This window comes from Grampus griseus (genome assembly GCF_964374135.1).
Source record: "Grampus griseus genome assembly, chromosome: 4".
NCBI lineage: Eukaryota > Metazoa > Chordata > Mammalia > Artiodactyla > Delphinidae > Grampus > Grampus griseus.
This window is the reverse complement of record NC_138997.1, coordinates 45,149,157-45,167,958: the sequence shown is the minus strand read 5'-3', so window position 1 is coordinate 45,167,958 and position 18,802 is coordinate 45,149,157. Positions and strand designations below refer to the sequence as shown.

The 18,802-nt window shown below is 45.8% G+C and overlaps 1 protein-coding gene across 7 annotated transcripts in view; it reads left to right on the top strand.

Moving 5' to 3' along the window:
* Positions 1-18,802, top strand: part of SEPTIN11 (septin 11) — a 90,174-nt gene that overhangs the window by 64,203 nt on the left and 7,169 nt on the right. For all 7 annotated transcript variants that reach the window (XR_014296617.1, XR_014296618.1, XM_082652788.1 and 4 more), the window contains exons 5-9: positions 768-929; positions 5,736-5,832; positions 7,053-7,221; positions 14,032-14,164; positions 16,846-17,033. Coding sequence is in view for 5 of the 7 variants with exons in the window: in XM_082652788.1 (XP_082508914.1) it covers positions 768-929; positions 5,736-5,832; positions 7,053-7,221; positions 14,032-14,164; positions 16,846-17,033 (749 nt within the window). In the remaining 2 variants the exon portion in view is untranslated. The remainder of the gene's footprint in view (positions 1-767; positions 930-5,735; positions 5,833-7,052; positions 7,222-14,031; positions 14,165-16,845; positions 17,034-18,802) is intronic.

The following is an 18,802-nucleotide window of genomic DNA, read 5'->3' as shown; positions in this document are numbered from 1 at the left end:
AGTGTCCCACCTTGGGCTTTGGGGCTTGCGCTTGAGGGTCCTTGGCCCTCGTTCTGGGCTTTCTGCCAGTGTTGTCAAACGTCAGAGTTCTCACCTGGTCTTTGTATCTGATGCTCTGAAAGTGAGCCTTGTCTTTTGGCACTAGGTCTCATTCTGGCACAAAGAAGTAATGTGATAGAAGCTGATTTTCAAGAGAATTAGTTGGTGTGATTTTGAAAAATTTAAAAGTAGGTGAAATCAATTTTGTTTCGGTTAATACTTAGGTTCTCTGCTTCCAGCAGTTCTCAAGTCATCAGAAGAAAGAAAGGATGCTGTCCTGCATAGAGCTGAATATTCCACTATTCTAACTAATGAAAATCTTGGTATTAGACTGTTAGAAACATGCAAAAATCAAACTCCTAAAGTAGCTGGGAGGAGTCAAAAAGGAGTGGTTACTCAAAGAATAGGCTTCTTTGTTACCGCTCTTTGTCATAGAGTAACACTTCCTTTTACACCGTAAAGAAGAATGAGGTGGCATAGAAGAGGAAATTACGAGGATGCTTTCTTTCAGTGCCAGATGGGAGCGAGTAAAAATGTTCAGAGATGGAACTAAAAGATTATTCCATATCTTCTTAATTTTGCATCTAGGTAAAAAGTCCAATATTTAATATCATCTCTATTTCTAAGGGAAGTCTTACAATTTCTGCTGCTTTGTTTTCTGTATTGTATTCATTTGTCTATTTTTCTTACGTTGGAATCGTATAAAAATGGATGTGTTTGGTTTATAGGTGAACATCATTCCAATCATTGCAAAAGCTGACACCATTGCCAAGAACGAATTGCACAAATTCAAGAGTAAGATCATGAGTGAACTAGTCAGCAATGGAGTCCAGATATATCAGTTCCCCACAGACGAAGAAACGGTGGCAGAAATTAATGCAACGATGAGTGTAAGTCCTCAAGTAAGAAAGGACCAACCAGTGATTTTCTTGAAAGCTTTTCTTAGTAGCAGCATTGTGCAGTGGCTAGAACATTGGACTAGCATCTAACATACTCAGTGGGGTCCAGCTCTGCCACTGTTTCAAGTCATTTAATCACCCTACTCCTCAGTTTGTCCATCTGTCAAATGGGAGAGTTAGACAAGATCTCAGATCTCCTTCCTGCTCTAACAGTTATGATTTCCACAGCAAATCTTGTGGGAAGGGAATGCCAGCCCAGCACCATTTCACACAACGCAGCTTAGAGGAACTAGCTCTCCGCTTGCTTCAGCCAGTGTCAGCAGAAATATATCCACCTGCCTCTCTTTTGCTTCTGTGATTGGTTCCTGCCTTTTTCTCCTTTCTGCATTCCCCACCCGTTCCTGAATCATGAGGTAAACTGGCAGTGGAGGGTAGAATTTCCACATCACAGGGAGGAATGGTCAGGAGATAAATGATGAAAGCTTCAGCAATCTAGGTGTGCCTGTGATATAATCTCTCCTGATGACACTCCGTCCTGCTAGTCGATACCCAAGTCTTTCCCACTGCTCCTGTGTGTCTCGTAGCCGTGGCTCACCTCTGTGTCACGTAACTGTACCCATCTTTCTTCAGTTGGGAATGCCCGACTTCTGTAGAAGAAGCAGCATTCTTCACACATAGTTGATGCCCACTGAGGGTGTTTGGAATTCTTAAAACTGCAGGTTAGTTTTCAATGGAATGTAATTAGAAGCTGTTAAATAGCTTGGCCTTCCCTGAATACGTGCTCGAAATTGATTCAGAAGTGTACTGGTGGCAGCGGAAGTCAGTCTAGATTTTTTAATTTGTGGTCCGTTGAGGTATGTTTTACTTTCCTCAGATCTGATCATGACAAGTGTCTAATCAAGTCATTATTAAAGGCACTAAAGGTGCTCTTTTTTTTTTTTTCCCCCGGTACGCAGGCCTCTCACTGTTGTGGCCTCTCCTGTTGCGGAGCACAGGCTCCAGACGTGCAGGCTCAGCGGCCATGGCTCACGGGCCCAGCCGCTCTGCGGCATGTGGGATCTTCCCGGACCGGGGCACGAACCCGTGTTCCCCGCATCGGCAGGCGGACTCTCAACCGCTGCGCCACCAGGGAAGCCCTAAAGGCGCTCTTTTAATTAACAGCTTTGTTGAGATATAATTGATATACTGTATGACACCCATTTAAAGTATACAATTCAGTGGTTTTTAGCGTATTCACAGAATTGTGCAACTATTGCCGCAATCCATTTTAGAACATTTTCATCACCCCAGGAGGAAACCGTATACCTTTTAGATGTCAGCCCTCTAACCATCAAACACTGGCAACCACTAAGCTACCTCCTTGTCTCTGTAGGTTTGCCTGTTCTGGACATTTTATATAAAGAAAGTCATACTGAAGCTTGTCTGGAGAATTAAATGACTTGGTCAAAGCCTTCCAGTTAAGAGCAGCACTGGGATTCTGACCCAGTCCACCTGGTCCCAGTCTCGTTGCTGTTTGCCATCGTAATTAGGAGACCAGACTAATTCCACAAAACTGCTTCTTCCTTCTTCCATTCAGCATACGGACTTTTCTAGATATGGCTGTTATCATTTAAGGAGGAACTTTTCCCATAAATCACTCCCGACATGATTAGGGCTTTGGAAGGGAATGTAACTTTCCCCTTCTCTGGGAAATTGTTGAATTTAAAATTTTACGGGGCGTCTCTGGTAGCCCAGTGGTTAAGAATCTGCCTGCCAATGCAGGGGACACGGGTTTGAGCCCTGGTCCGGGAAGATCCCACATGCCGCGGAGCAACTAGGCCGCTGCACCACAACTGCTGAGCCTGCGCTCTAGAGCCTGCGTGCCATGACTACTGAAGCCCGCGTGCCTAGAGCCCAGGCTCCGCAATAAGAGAAGCTACCGCAACGAGAATCCCGCGCACTGTAACAAAAAGTAGCCCGTTCTCACTGCAACTATAGAAAGCCCGTGCACAGCAACGAAGGCCCAAAGCAGCCAAAAATAAATTTAAAAAAAAATTTTTTAAAATAAATAAAATTCAGGAATCTCATTAATGCAGAGATAGACCAGCTCGGCTCTGTCCTAGTCTGGTCACACTGAGTCATGTGACCCCCTCTGGCTGTCGTGCTCCTGTGTCCAGGATAGTAAAGGGTCTGGAATCCTTGGAAGGAACTGGAGAGCAGATTCTTCCTGGGAAATGGCCATGAGGGCATGCGAAAGGAAGGTAATCATAGGGGAGAGCGACTAGACTCACTTAAAAGGTAGAACCAAAACCAGAGGGCAAAAGAGCATTGCGGGCTTTGGGCCCAGTGAAGTGCACGTTTAACTCGTGGTGCCTTCATCACAGGTAGTTGGTGGGCAACAGATTCTGCTTCAACTCACTCAGAAGAGCTACCATGGAGGGAATTCCTACATAGGCTCCACCCCTAAAATTCTCTGGTTCTGGGTACTGAGAACTTGGTGGTAATAGTAGTGCCTGACATTTTGACATTTATGGAGCACTTATTACTATGCATCGGGCACTGCTCCAGGCTCCACATTTAATGTTCACACCAGTCCCACGGACCCAAGCGGAGGAGCGTACTTGGTTATAGCACCACTAAAAGCTCAGGCTGGGACGGCACGTGTTTATTCGGCTGTAGGGCTGCCATTTGGGGTCAGTGGGATTCAGGAAGTAACATGAATGAATACCATCCAGTTTTTCTCTGTATATCCCTTCCTGTCCTTTTAAATAATTTTGCATGGCCATGAAACTAAATTTGTGTTACATTTCTTAGAAAGAAAATACCCATGAATCTTTGCTCTTTTTCTCTCTTTATCAGATTCACAGAACTGATATTCCCAAATTCATTGTGCTCTTTAGCAAGGAATTTTCTTCTAGGGTCTTCCTTGCAGGCAGTTCCTGGTGATGAAATCCCATATGATAAGTGGAAAGCAGATTTCATTGGCGGTTGCTTTCGTCACTCAGGTCGAGCGGAGGGGGCAGTTCCCTGGGTCGGCACAGCAGAACGTGGGCTGGAAGGGTCCTATTACCCCTCAGCTCCAGGGAACCACATTTCAGTTCCAGATGCTGAAAAAGAGAACGTGCTTTCTTTCCTTCCTACAGAGTGAGATGAACTAGAAAATATAAGTATCTGGAGCGCCAGACCAAATACCAGTTGGGCGGCCCGGGCTGAGGATTTTGCCAAGCTCTGGGAGAGGATCTGGCTTTAAAACACTCTTGTCTGCCTCAGTGTATCTGTAGTGGAAGAGCACTGGGTCAGGGAGCCCTAAATAATAATTCTCAGAGCAGCCATTTCAGATGTTATTCTCATGTGCTAATAGGAGAAAGATAGAATTACTGTTTTCTCCCCGGAATGTAGCCATAGTTACCAAATAAACCAACGTGGCACAGCCAGTTGTCTTGAATAGTAGCTCTGCTCAAGGTAAGTCGGGGTGCAAGGCTTGAGCCAGTAAGTGGAGCTAAAGTATATTTGACTTGAATTTTGTGCAATGATCAACTGTCTAAAGCAGTGCTGTTCAGTAGAAATACGAGCCACACGAGTAATTTAAATTTTCCAGTAGCCATATTTTTTTTAAATAAATAAATTTATTTATTTATTTATTTATTTTTGGCTGTGTTGGGTCTTCGTTTCTGTGCGAGGGCTTCCTCGAGTTGCGGCGAGCGGGTCCACTCTTCATCGCGGTGCGCGGGCTTCTCACTACCGCGGCCTCTCCCGTTGCAGAGCACAGGCTCCGGACACGCAGGCTCAGTAGTTGTGGCTCATGGGCCCAGTCGCTCCGCGGCATGTGGGGTCTTCCCAGACCAGGGCTCGAACCCGTGTCACCTGCATTGGCAGGCAGCTCAACCGCTGCGCCACCAGGGAAGTCCCAGTAGCCACATTTTTAAAAAGTAAAAAGAAACATAAAATTAATTTTAAGACCTTATTTAACCCAGTATATCAAAAATATCATTTCAACATGTAACCAATATAAAAATTATTAATGAGATGTTTCCATAGCAGGGCTTTGAGGTCCTCTGTGTGTATGTGTGTGTGTATTCTTTTTTTGTCGTACCACGTGACTTGTGGGATCTTAGTTCCCCAGCCAGGGATTTAATCCAGTCGCTGGCAGTGAGTGTCGAGTTCTAACCACTGGACTGCCAGGGAATTCCCCCAATGTATAGTTTATAATTACATACATCCCAACTTGGACGCATACCTAACTTACTGCTAACATATTTAAAAGTTTTTCAATGTGAAGTAAGTACCAAAAAGATAATTTTCCTTCATGTTTGCATCTACGTTAACAAAACTGGTTCTTCTTTTTTTTAAGAAGATCTGAGTTTGAAGCAAAGTGAAATGCAGTCCTACCAAAACAATAAAGTGATAATTAATGGAAAAATATTTCACACTGCTTCCCTTTAAATGTAACTTAATTAAAAGTAAATAAAATTTAAATTTTCTTCGTTTTACAAGCCTCCTTTCAAGTGCTCAATAACCACATAGACCAGTGGCTAGTCTCAGGCAGTGGACATCCCACGCTTACCATAGAATCGCAAAGACTCCTAGTTTCCCCGAGTCCAGCTCATGTCAGATACTTGGCATCTGGTTGTAGGGGGGCTCGGATACACGAAGCCCAATCCCACTGAACTGTTGAGCCCCTCGCTCTTCTGCCCTCCCTCGCCCTTTTCTCTTGCCCTGAGCAGAGGCCTGCGGGGGGAGGGGGCGTGTGGAAGCGGAGGAGAGCACGTGTTTGCAGCACGGGGAGGATAACCGCTCTCTGTCCTGTGTTGCTGGCAGGTCCACCTCCCTTTCGCAGTGGTCGGCAGCACCGAGGAGGTGAAGATTGGCAACAAGATGGCAAAGGCCAGGCAGTACCCCTGGGGTGTGGTGCAGGGTACGTGCGCATCGCGGGGAAGGGCTTCCTCGTGTGTCACCCCCAGGGTGGCTGTCCCCGCGGGGTTTGGGCGGGTCCTTGACGTGGGCAGGTGGAAGGGGGTGGCAGGGTTTTACACCTGGCAGTCGTGGAGGCCAGAAAGAAGCAGGGAGGCTGGGAAGCAATGGAGAGAAGTGGTTGCAGAGCCCTAGTGCCGATGAGGCAGCCCCCCAAGAATGCTGGGTTGTGTGGGGAATTTCGTATAAATTCCTGCTGGAAGAGAGATCTTCCCTGGGTGTTTGAATGAATTCTTCATCAGCAAAGAATAAGAAAAGCTGCAGAAAGCTTCTTGCGAACAAGAGGATACTTGTTTCTCCATTATCTCTGGAAAAATTGTCTTCTTGGTTTTTTTTTTTTTTGGAAATTGTCTTCTCAGTAAATATCTGAGAACAAGGGACCTATAATTGTTGTGGGACATGACCACAATCTCTAACCTGAAGACATTTCCTATGTCACTTTGATGGGCAAGGTCTCAGATTCTATTACCAACCCTTGTGTGTTGTGAAGGAGGGACGTCCAATGCTATGGATTAAGCAGGGTGGCTGCAGAAAGTTCCCTCATTGGCTTATGATATATCAGTCCTCCGTTTCCTTTGTTCTGAGTAAAGGCAATAAATCTGTGAGACATGAGAAAGCACAGTACCTTTGAGATATGTAGGAAAATTATGGTTTTTATCAATCTTCCCAAATTCTCTACAATAGAAAAACTTGCTTTATAGTGTTGTTGATAAAATTAAAGGAGATGATACATAAACACTGCCTTGTACAGGTCCCGACAGCACGGAGGGGTAGAAATCGGCCTGGCTTTGGAGCCAGAGGTGACGGGGTCTGAATATAGACTCTGCTGCCTCTGTCTGGGAGGTCAACCTGCTCATCAAAGCCACGCTCTGCATCTGGGAATCCTGCTAGGCAGAACTGCTACCAAGAGTCAAGACAGTATTGGCAAAGCTCCTCCCACGGTGCCCCGCCCTCAGCAGCCACCCTCATCATCAATCATGGTCCCTGCTGTCAGAAATCCTGTCTCTGTAGGGGTGTAAGGAGGATCCAGTGAAGGATCTTCGGGTGACCTTGAGGCCTCCGAGATTTCAGGGGCAATGGTAACTACGTCTTAGAAAGATCACTTCAGATTTTCATGACATCGCTGCTGAGAGCCCTCCCCGCTCTCTTCCCCATCTCCTGCAGTTGAGAATGAAAACCACTGTGATTTTGTGAAACTTCGGGAGATGCTGATCCGTGTGAACATGGAAGACTTGCGAGAACAGACTCACACCCGCCATTATGAGCTGTATCGGCGCTGTAAGCTCGAAGAGATGGGGTTCAAGGACACCGACCCTGACAGCAAGCCCTTCAGGTATGTGGGCACCTGGCAGTCAGGCCCCCCAGGCAGCGGTGTGAGTGGCGTGCTGGCGCATCACAGAAATGCTCGTTGGATTGAGATATGGGTGGTGGAGGGACCTGGGGGGGGCAGATTCGTAGCACGGATCGCCAGGCGTTGCGATAACCGCTTTATTTGTATCATCTAGAGTACCCGATGTAGCTGATGTCATTATTGCATCCTCATTTTACAGATGAGGAAATGAAGGCACTGCACGTGTAAACAGCCTGCCCAAGGAGGAAGTGACAGGTCTGAGTTTTGAACCTCTGTTCTTAACTGTTATACTCACAGAGGCACAGAACCTGGTCCAGGCATTTACAAAGGTGTGGATGCCCACTACAGTTTGTCCCGTTCATTTTTGCCAAATAGGTTTAACTTGCCATGTCTCCTACTTTCTGACGTGCTCTTACTAGGTTCCAGTGAACCAGTACAATTCTAACAACACGAATGAGTACTGAAGGCAACAACTTACAGAACATTTGCTATGTATTTTCCCACACCGCTGATGGACTGAGAGGAAGAGGCAAAACGTGAAGGGGAGAATATCGAAGTTAATGTAGAATTAGTGGCCCTGCAAGGGCCAGGCCCTGTTAGAGCCCAGTGGTGGGGAAGGGTTGGTGGGGGCAGAGTGCCGGGGCCACTCCAGGCTTGGTGAACGGTCAGAGGAAGGTTTGCCGCCACCTGGTACAGGACAGGATTGCTTCACGGGGATCTGAATTGAGGTGATGTGAGGTGTGTCTGTGCTTGGCGCCTGTACTGATCGGGGGCCACGGCTCCTTGGAGAAGACTGTTTTCCTCCTCTTTTGTGGCTGGCCTGGACTCCCACTCAAATGTCTAGGAGCGGCTGGCCACGGTGCCTGAGGCAGCCTGTGTGCAGTGCCAGTGGACTCCCTCCGCTGGATCTGAGCTGCCATTGCAGCGGCAGGGAGGTTATTTTCTTGGAATCTCTTTAGTTTGATGAAGTCTGGACTGGTCTCCCAGTGAAGTGTTCCTGTGGAATGTATTTGGTGAGAACAAATGGAGACCCCAGACAGAGGGCTTCTAACCAAAAAGTTAGCTTCTAGCTAAGTTTGCATCATTTAGTCCTGCTCTAGGGGCTTGTAAAATTGGCCCTCTTCATTCACGTGAAATGTGCTTTCTGAGGCTGGGTAGAGGATGCCCTTTTGTATACACAAGTTTAGGGGATTGAACTTTGAAATGCATTGACCAAAAAATAGCCCCTACACAATCTCTGAGGAAAATGGTTTTTGTGTGGCAGAGACTATCTTTATTTTTTCATAGAGTTTTTTTTTTTTTTTTCACCCATGCATAGAGATGAAACGAAAGGAACCACAGTAAAAATGGAACCCATGTGCCCTCCGCCCTCGTTCAAACCCAGGCGATGTTGAAGGGTGAAGGGGCAGCAGTGTGGGTTCAAGTCTTAACCCTGCTACTACCCAACTCCTTAACCTGTCTGGGCCTCAGGTTCTTCATCTGTAAAACGAGGAGCTGGGCTAGATCAGGGGACAGTCAGATCTAGTAGGAGAACTTTTTCCAGAATGTGCCACAGAGGAAATGCTCTAGGCTCTGTGGACCATGTAGTCTCTGTCCCAGTGATTCAACCCCACCCTTGTAGTGTGAAAGCAGCCAGAGACCCTAACGTGAAGGAACAGGAGTGGCTGTGTTCCAATAAAAACGTATTTACGAAAACAGGCAGGGCCAGAGTTTGCCCTCGGGCTGTAATTGGCCAGCCCCTGGCCTAGATCATCTCTTGGAGCCCTGAGCTGCCTGCAGAAGTTAGAATGCATGTGACTGTTTCTTAAGTCTGTGAGAGGTAATTTACCTCCCCAAATGTTAAGACCCATTCAGCACAGCTGTGTTTTTTTCAGCTCTCGAATTTGGAGTCTGTGATGCAGGCCCCTTCACTAACCTTCCACCATCTCGACCAACTGGGGTTCCTGGTTCCCGGGAACCAGGGCTGGTGAGGATTTCCTGCTGCTGCCCGTGTCTCTGCGTTTGAGTTACAGTTTCTCCTGCAAGGCCAGGGTAGCTGCCGCCAGGAGGAGGGTTGCTGGGTGGGTCCAGCCTGTCCTGCAAGGACCCCAGGGGCTTCAGGACCCGTGGTGGACGTCGCTGAGGCCTGACTTGTAGAGAATGTGCTTTATTCACACGTATCCCCCTCCCCATTTGGTTCCTTTTCTACTGGCCTGAGGGTTCCTTTCTGAGGATGAAAAGGAGGGAAATATATTTTATATAAAATGTATTTTGTAAATGTAAATATGTTATATATAAATATATATATAAAACCAAGGCCTTTACTCTTTTCCCTGTATAAGAAAATAAGAAACAGAGAAAAGTAGACCTTCTAAAAATAAACACTCGTCTCAGTTTCTGGGAACCCTGGAAATAGTTTCTCCTCTTAGAAACCCACTCAGTCAACCTCAGGTGGCCCTCTTGGTGTAGGCAGGATCATTTGGAACATGAAAGTTGGCTTTGAGTCACATGTCTTGGCAGATAGCAAGGTGAAATAAACTTGGTCTTCCTCTCCTTGGAAACCACTGCTTTACAAAGGGCCCAGCCTCTCCCTTGGAGGAGTTTCCAGCCTCCCCAGCACTTCCTGTGAGCCTGACACTGAGGGTGCAGGAGGGGACCTGCGTGAATGATGACACAGTTAAGGAAAAGCAAAAGCCACAGTTAATTTAAGGGATTTCCCATTTCAAAGTCATCATGCCTGGATGCTCATAGAAGACTTTTTTTTCCCTGTGAATTTAGGGTGAGCTTGGAGGAGTTATCAGTGGAGGACTCAAGGCTTTTATATTCTCAAAGTAGATAGAGGATCCCTTCACGGGTGTACAGGGAAGTTCGTCCTCCCCTCTGGGCACCCTGTGTCCACCACTTGCCCTCTGGGTGCCACTTGTGTTTATACCATGTGTTTATAAAGCAGAGAGTGGCCTCTACAGCCGAGGCCCGTTAAGTGGGAGCTCCCCTGAATATATGACACCGTGTGAAACCAAACCAGAAGCTGGGCGAGCACAGGAACAGGCCGCATTTAAGCCTTGGAAGTCCGTCCCGGGCACAAAAGCTGAACCTGTCCCTGGTGCTTTCCTTCAACCTGCCTGTGTCTCTCTTGTCTTGCGGTAGAGTCTTTCTCTCTGTCCCTACACGTGTATATGTCCAGGCGTCAACCTGCTTTTTCTTGTGCGCATCTTTCCCACCTGCTGCCCTGCAGCCTCAGAGCTCATGCCTCACCCCAGCCGGAGTGCCCATGCCTTCGCTGGACCCAGGTCCCCCAGACCCTGGCCCCTTTCCGGCTGGCATTGGGGGAAGATGGGGGCGGGGATGGGTCTTGTCGCTGCTGCTTGTCTCCTGAGATGCCACCGCCCTCTTCCTAACACTCCATCCTCACCTCAGAGCACCACCTTCTCCTTGACTCTGCCTGTCAGGTCACAAAAAGTGCTCCTTTACTCCCCTCTCTCAAGAAATCACAAAGGTTTCAGGCCCATGAGACCATTCATTTTTAGGAGCATGGAGGCCTCACTTCCCCAGCCTTGGGAGGTGGGGCTCCCACCTGAGCTAGGTGGCCCAGCTGAAAATCCCGGCTCTGTCACTTCTTCACTGTGTGACCTGCACAGGTTAGGAAGCCCCTCTGTGTCCGAGTTTCTCCATGTATAAAATGGGAGGTGATGATAATAGCTACCTCACTGCGCTGTTGTAAGGATAACACGTTTGCGTGCGTAAGTTCCTCCGTAAACCCCGGTGGCGTGCGGTGCTCTGGCCTGCCCCCCACTGGGTGGTCCGGGAGACGTAACAGGGAGACAGCTGTGCTACGTGAATTACCGGAGTGCACGATGAACTGGAGTGTCAGTGCTCATTTTCCCTTCCCTTGACCTCCATGAGCAAAGCCTGCCCCTCCCAAAAGCTGTTAGAAGAGAATGAGAAGATAAAAGCCTCAAACCAGCCCAAACCCTCATGAAAAAATTGTTCACTTCTCACTTGGAAAAGGGTGTTAATAACTACAATTAAAAATTAAGTTGGAAGAGCTAGAAATTGCAAAAGGGATCATCACTTTAGGTATCTGAGAGGGTACTATAGATGCAGTTCCTTCTGGACTGGTTTTCACTGACTGGAAGCATAGGGGAGGGTGTCTGGTGTCTCTCACTCACATGTGGATTTCTGCAGGTGCCCAGGGAGTAGGATCTGTGACTGCCTTGCTAAGAAACCTACTGCAGGTCACTCCTTGGAGTGGGGGGTTTATGATTTCTTTCTCATACGTTGCTTATGCGTTCCAGTGTCAGAGTTGCAAAGCTGGTTCCTATCCCCGGATGCAGCCATCTAATAAGCAGCATGTGTTGAGGCCATCTGGCATCTGGTGGCAACATTGCTCCTTAACCTTTCTCTAGAACATGCGCTTTCCAGCTTTGGGCTGCAACCTTCACTATCACATGTGTTCTACATCGTGATCCAATATACACATATCGTGAAGCGATACCTGCTCTTAGAGTTTGCACTGCATTCTGGTTTCTTCTATCCTGTTCTCTAAACGTTTTCTTTTAACATACTGGTTAAAACCCTTGATTGGGTCATGACCCATAGTTTGAAAATGGATCTCCAGAAACTGGAGCCTAAGCTAGGTTGTGGTTGGGACTGGATCAGGTCGAGTCACGCTGAGGGGTCTCAGAATTCCAGTAGCATTACCCAAAGGACCTTCTCTCTGTGGGTCACTTAACAGAAGTTTCCACAGTTAAACAAATTTGGTTCTAAGTGAATCAACTTAAACAGGTTTTTTTTTTTTTTTTTAATTGAGGGACTTTTCAGAGCACTTAAGACAAGCAGTGGTTGGCAGACTAGTTACATCAAGTCACCTGGAAGCGTTTTAAAAATACAGATTACTTTTGCCTTCGCCTGACATCCTGCGTCAGCATCTCCAGGAGTGGAGTTAGGAAACTGTGCTCAGAAAAGTCCAGTAAAACACGCCCAGGCGACCCTGACGTGCTGCAGGTCTTGGGAGCCACCGTGCGCTGTGGCTCTCCTAAAGGGAGGTCACACATTGCATTTTCCTTTTGTTCTTTTGGCTTGGGAACCCCACTTTTGAAGATTTCTTGAAACTAGCGATCTCTGGAACACACTTTGGGTCATGTTTCTTGGTAGTGTTTCTCTACTAGGTGTTCCACTGCTTGTTAAGAAAGAAGAGGAAGATGGATTCATTATCTTAAAATCAACAAAAACTGGGTTCCCCAAAAATTTCATAGCAGGGACAAGTCATCTTCTGCCTTTGGCCATTCTGACACAAATGATAGTGATAAAGAGTTTATTAGAAGCTAACAAGCAAAATCAAACTCATGAATTATTTTATAGTTTCATTATCCGTGCATTTCTCTATAGCTTAAATTTCAAGTCCAAATATTGCTATTAATATTAGCCAACACTAATGTCGGCCAAACTTGCTTTTGTCTCCTAAGATAATGTGAAAGCCAAATATACCTCCAGAAACTCCAAACTCGTGATTGTCCATTACCCAGGCAGTGTTGACACTCTTGAGGGCAGGAGAACTGATTGTTCAGCAACCAATAAGAGCATTGATCATAGAAGTATAAACAATCCTAATTAATGCATTTTGTAAGTATGCTGCTCTGTATAAACGTATATCCACATGCACACGCCCCTCCACCACCTGAATGTCCTTCTCCTTCTACATGGACAAGTGTGAATGCTGGGGTGGCTCTTCATGGAGCCTGGGCTCACCCACAGGCGCTCTTCATTTTGGAATCAGCACTTTGGATGAATTTGGTCCCTGGGTAAAAGTGGATAATCCTGCTGCAGACTTGTGTAACTGTAACAACCCTTGTTCTAGGGAAACTGCAAGGGAGAGAGAGAGATAGCAATTACCGGCAAATGTATCTCTGTTTGTGTAAGTGTGGGTGTGGGTGTCTGTTTTTTTTCTAAGTTGTGTTACCAAAGGTGATTTTTCTGTAAATATAGCTCTTCTGACTTGGAGGTAAAACTGAGTGATGGCCTTTGCTTTAAAATATTGGGCCCCAAGTTCTGTAGACAGTCAGGGGGAGGATAAGGTTTAAAATAAAAATCAAACTCCTCCCTGCTCTATTTACAATTGTTAATACCACTTGAAGAGCAGCAATTTTCTGTAATACCTTGAGATACACTATTGTCTCTTTAGATGGTTCACTGAGTCTGTTTTCTAAATTGGGGGCTGGAGGAAGACGAGTGCGGGGGTAACATTTATTAAGCACCGATGTTGTCTCAAATGCTTTACTCGCTCTGCCCACATTTACCTCCCGAAATCATGGGCCCCGGAAGGCACTATATTCAGAGAACACTGAGGCTGAGAGGCCGTGCCCTTCCGAAGATCAGTCAGTAAATTGCTGTGAACCCCAAACCAACCCTGGTGGATCTGTCTGGCTCCAGTGCCGATGCATTTCTCTCTCTACACCCCCTCCATCTTCTAAAATTCTAAATCACGTCTTCTTTATCTACGTGGTACTGAACTGGGAGATTCTGGCCAGCCCAGGCTTCCCCTGTGTGAATGCCTGTAGCATACAGCTTGGCCAGTAAGAGACATCCCATTAGTGCTACACTGTACTTACGGCCGCATCTCTGGTTCCTGATGTGCTTGTCTTTCTGATCGCCACATAACTAAAAAGAAAGATGATGCCATTTTGTGTGTCCTTGAACCTGGTGAGTTGGCAGCCTTATTTATTTTGAGGAAGTGGCTGGGTAGGAATTGTCTGGACTGAAATTTCTTATCATGCAACTCCATGACACTGTCCTTGGTTTGTGGCTTTTGAATAGTCTTCAGGAGACATACGAAGCAAAAAGGAATGAATTTCTGGGAGAACTTCAGAAGAAAGAAGAAGAAATGAGACAGATGTTTGTCATGAGAGTGAAGGAGAAAGAAGCTGAACTTAAGGAGGCAGAGAAAGAGGTAAGCCACCTGTCCTTGCATCCGGGGGAGATACAGACAAGACAGGCCTTCGTGCTGCTTTAAGTACTTGCTACATATGTTCTGTCACACGAGGGGCCTAACTAACCTGGTACGAAGAGCAGGGCAGCCAGTCTTATCCCCATTTCACAGATGGTAACACTGAGTGTCGTAAAGCTTAAGTTATTTATGCAGTCACATACCTAGTTAGTAGCAAAGCCAAGACTAAAGCTAGAACTTAGGTTTCCAGACCTGATCCCACATTCCTTGAAACTCCGTATTTCATCAATTTACAAGTGACGAAACATAAGATTTGCAATTCTGGGACCATTATTGTCTCAGTCTACCAGTCAACTCAGTGAGCTAAACAGTGGAGGGCCCTTCGCCCCTGTCTGATGGGGGACGGGCTCCGTCCGCCATGTCTGTGCTCTGACTTCCCTCTGGGATGCACACCCCTGGCTCCAGTGTCCCGCTGACTCTAGTTCCCCGTGCCCAGCCCAGGGTAGCTGCATCCTAGAGGTTACCTTGGATTCCTTTTTTATTTCTAAAGAAGTGTTTATTGATTATTTAAGTTTTATTTTGAGAAGTTTCTTGAAACACAAAGTATAGTTTTTGGTGTATCACTTTTTTTTTTTTTTTTTGCGGTACACGGGTCTCTCACTGCTGTGGCCTCTCCCGTTGCAGAGCACAGGCTCGGGATGCGCAGGCTCAGTGGCCATGGCTCACGGGCCCAGCCGCTCCGCGGCATGTGGGATCCTCCCAGACCTGGGCACGAACCCGTGTCCCCTGCGTCGGCAGGCGGACTCTCAACCACTACGCCACCAGGGAAGCCCGGTGTATCACTTTTGATATGGAACAAAGTTGTTTCTAATAATTAAGCACAGAGACACACAAATTATCACTTTAAAATATTTTAAGCACACAAAATCTGCCTAAAACTGCACAGATGAATGTATATTTCATTATAAGGTACCCATTATTTAAATTAAACCAAGAACTTAATTTAGTTGCCATTAGATTAATGAAGTGTGGAAACTTTTAAGGTCACTTGATTAAATGTAAATGCATCCTTTTTACTTATATTTGTTTCTTGTAATATGTAATACCCTAAATACACGGCTAAACGTGTGCATAGAATATTATAAAATGAAATAACAATGAGTATTTCAGATGTACAGATTATTTTACATTATGATGAGTAGTAATTTGATCTCATTTTAAGTAATATTTTCATTATAATAAGATACAGTTTTAGCAGAGTTCAGAATTAAAAAGTCAATTCTCTTCAGATTTTAAAATGACCCAATTAATTCTTTAGCTGATATATAGCTCAATGAATATTACTCATTTTACCCTGTTAAGAGATAAACTGAGGGACTTCCCTGGTGGTCCAGTGGTTAAGAATCCACACTTCCACTGCAAGGGGGCACGCGTTCAATCCCTGATCAGGGAACTAAGATCCCACATGCTGTGCAGCGTGGCCAGAAATTTAAAAAAAAAAAAAGATAAACTGAGGCACATTACAATTTATAAGAGTTTATCTGAGCAAACATCAATTGGAATCAGGCCCCATGGATTTCTGCTGTAACAGTCACCCCAATGAGAGCAAGAAATAGGTTTGCCTTTGATGGTAGATAATAAGAAACTTAGAGGTTATTTAAATAGCTAAGTACTCACCCTAGTTTTGCTGCAGAGAAAGGAAAGTTGAGCCTTATTTGCTGTTGGCTTTAAGTATCAAGTTGAATGCTAGGTAAAAATTCTAGAATTATCTAAATAGTAAGGATTTTCCCCTCCCTCCCTCCCAGTTTTTTTTTAATATAAATTTATTTATTTATTTTTGGCTGCGTTGGGTCTTCGTTGCTGTGTGCGGGCTTTCTCTAGTTGTGGCTAGCAGGGGCTACTCTTCGTTGCGGTGTGTGGGCTTCTCCTTGCAGTGGCTTCTCTTGTTGCGGAGCACGGGCTCTAGAGTGCAGGCTCAGTTGTGGCGCACGGGCTCTAGGCGTGCGGGCTCAGTAGTTGTGGCTCATGGGCTCTAGAGCGCAGGCTCAGTAGTTGTGGCGCACGGGCTTAGTTGCTCCGCGGCATGTGGGATCTTTCTGGACCAGGGCTCGAACCCGTGTCCCCTGCATTGGCAGGTGGCTTCTTAACCACTGTGCCACCAGGGAAGCCCCCTTCCAGTTTTTGTTTCTGCATTGTGATAATTTTCTAAATTCAGTTTGTCAAGTGCCCGAAATTTCTCCACATACTCTTCTTATTTGAATAGTATGGGTACATATATCTGTAGTCACTGTGTAAGTCTCTAAGTAAATATAGATTATACTTTTCAAAAAAGGACCAGAAGTAAAGAACTTTTCTTACCACTAGGGTGAGTTTCTTATTAGGAGCATGGATAATTTTTATTTTCTTCTTTATGCTTTTTACAATGAACACGTATTTTATTATCAGAAAAAGTGCACAGAGGTTCCCCTTAGTGCTAAGGGGTCCAAGTTTCAACAGTGTGTAGGGCTCCAAGGGGTGCTTTTCACCACCTCGGCCTGGCTCAGCACCAGACGGTACCTCAGTCGTGTAACTGAAGCACGGGCAGCGGCACACACACGTTCTGCTTCTGAACGGATCCAGGTAGCCTTACGCCAGTAAACGTACCATTCCCTCCACCAAGCTTGTCTTCCTCCTCTTCTCTCCAGCTCCACGAGAAGTTCGACCTCCTAAAGCGGACACACCAAGAAGAGAAGAAGAAAGTGGAAGACAAGAAGAAGGAACTCGAGGAGGAGGTGAACAATTTCCAGAAGAAGAAGGCGGCAGCTCAGTTGCTACAGTCCCAGGCCCAGCAGTCTGGGGCCCAGCAAACCAAGAAAGACAAGGATAAGAAAAAGTAAGCGGGTGTCACCCCCATGCAGCGGGGCCCTCTAACAATTTATTCCTCTTGCATGTCTCTACTTTTCCCATTTACAGACTGGAAACTGGTCTATTACCAGAAAGATAAAAGCAAGAATTTTCTCTACAGTGCAGGGGAGACGACAAAGGTTTTTAAAGTATTTCTAAAGGGTACACAGACACTAATTTATAAAACTTGACCACACGATCAAGCAATCAGGACTGGAGTAACCTGTCATCTCCAGTAGTATCTTCTGCACCAACACTAGGACTCTCGAGAAGACAGTGCATTTCTCTTCACTACTCTCTGGAGACAATCCTCATGGCTCTTGATAAAGGGCATCCTAAAATTACGATTGTTAGAATTATTTTTCTATTCTCTGTTGTAAGGCTTAAGAAGCCAGTCGTTGAAAGTCTTGTTCCCAAAATGAAAGATCTGGAAGAACTACTAGTGGCCACTAGTTTTCCCTCTAAATTCCACAAGACGATGAATCGTTTTATTGTGAAAATGGGATCAAAATGCCCGTTAAGACACCTCCACCAATTCTACACCAATTCTGTACCCGCACAAAATTTTTTTTAAATATGGCCTTGATTTAATGTGCCAAAGGGTCAGATTCTGCTTTTGAGTTGTCGCTTCCTACGATACCCCAATAGCAGCGGCCTGAATCCAGTGGGAGATGTGGGCCTTCCTTGAAATTCTGCTGTGATTTGAAGCTTTACATCAAATCACCTGAAAGACCAGAGGGTGCCATTTTATGACAATTACTATTGGTTTGACAGTAAGCACAGTGGTCAGTAAGATACCTTTGAAGAAAACCTTAGTGCTAGCTGGGTGGTGAGCCCATGGATGCCACCCTGCTTTGTCTGTTTAAGGTGTGGTCCTCTGAGGGCGTGTTTCAGGATTCCTGCTCTTCATCCATTGCTAAGGTTCTAGGGCAAAGGCTGACAACTAAGTAAACAATAAAAATGTTGGTACTGGAGTAAGCAAGGAATTACATTCTTAGACCTATATGGCAGATAGGACTGAGCCTGCACAGTAATCGAGTCCTATCCCGGGGCAGTGAGCTCGATAGTGGTGTTCACTTAATCTGAGTGAACGTGCAGACTTGTCCCTGAGGAATCTTGTTACGCTTCCTGTGGTAGAAACCAAAATGCACTGCTACAGTGACGTACAGAGAAAGTTTGAAATTCTGCTTTGCAGACCTTGACTTTCCAAGCTTTGAGCCAGCAGGAAATGTATGAAGAGAGCAGGGGAGCCAGCAGATTTTCTAAGCAATAGAAAGTAGTTGGTATAGGTGAGCTGTGAGTTAAATGGGGTTGGTACAGACCCACGTGGTCAAAGGATTCCAGGGGCCGAAAATTTAGTTATGCTGGATTAATTCTGAGAGTAACAACTGCCTAGATTATAATGCAGTTCAAGAAAGCACTTTGTAGCTACACATGTTGGGAGGGCATCGGTCACTAATGGTGACGTTCCCCATGCAGATTCAGAGATTAGTGACTCTTCCGGGGAAGACAAAACGAAAGCCATCTGGCATCATTCCTTGTTGATCCAAACTAACCCAGGATAAAAACAGGTGGAGTGTGTGTGTGTGTGTGTGTGTGTGTGTGTGTGTGTGTGTGTACACATCTATAGGCATGAATGAAACAGGAAAAAGCTGCTGACTCATGGTTTAGGAAACCCAAAGTCGAGTTTTTCTTACCCAGAAGCACTAAAGTGCGTAAAGGTACATGGTTCAGAACTTAAAATGTTTATAGAAGACC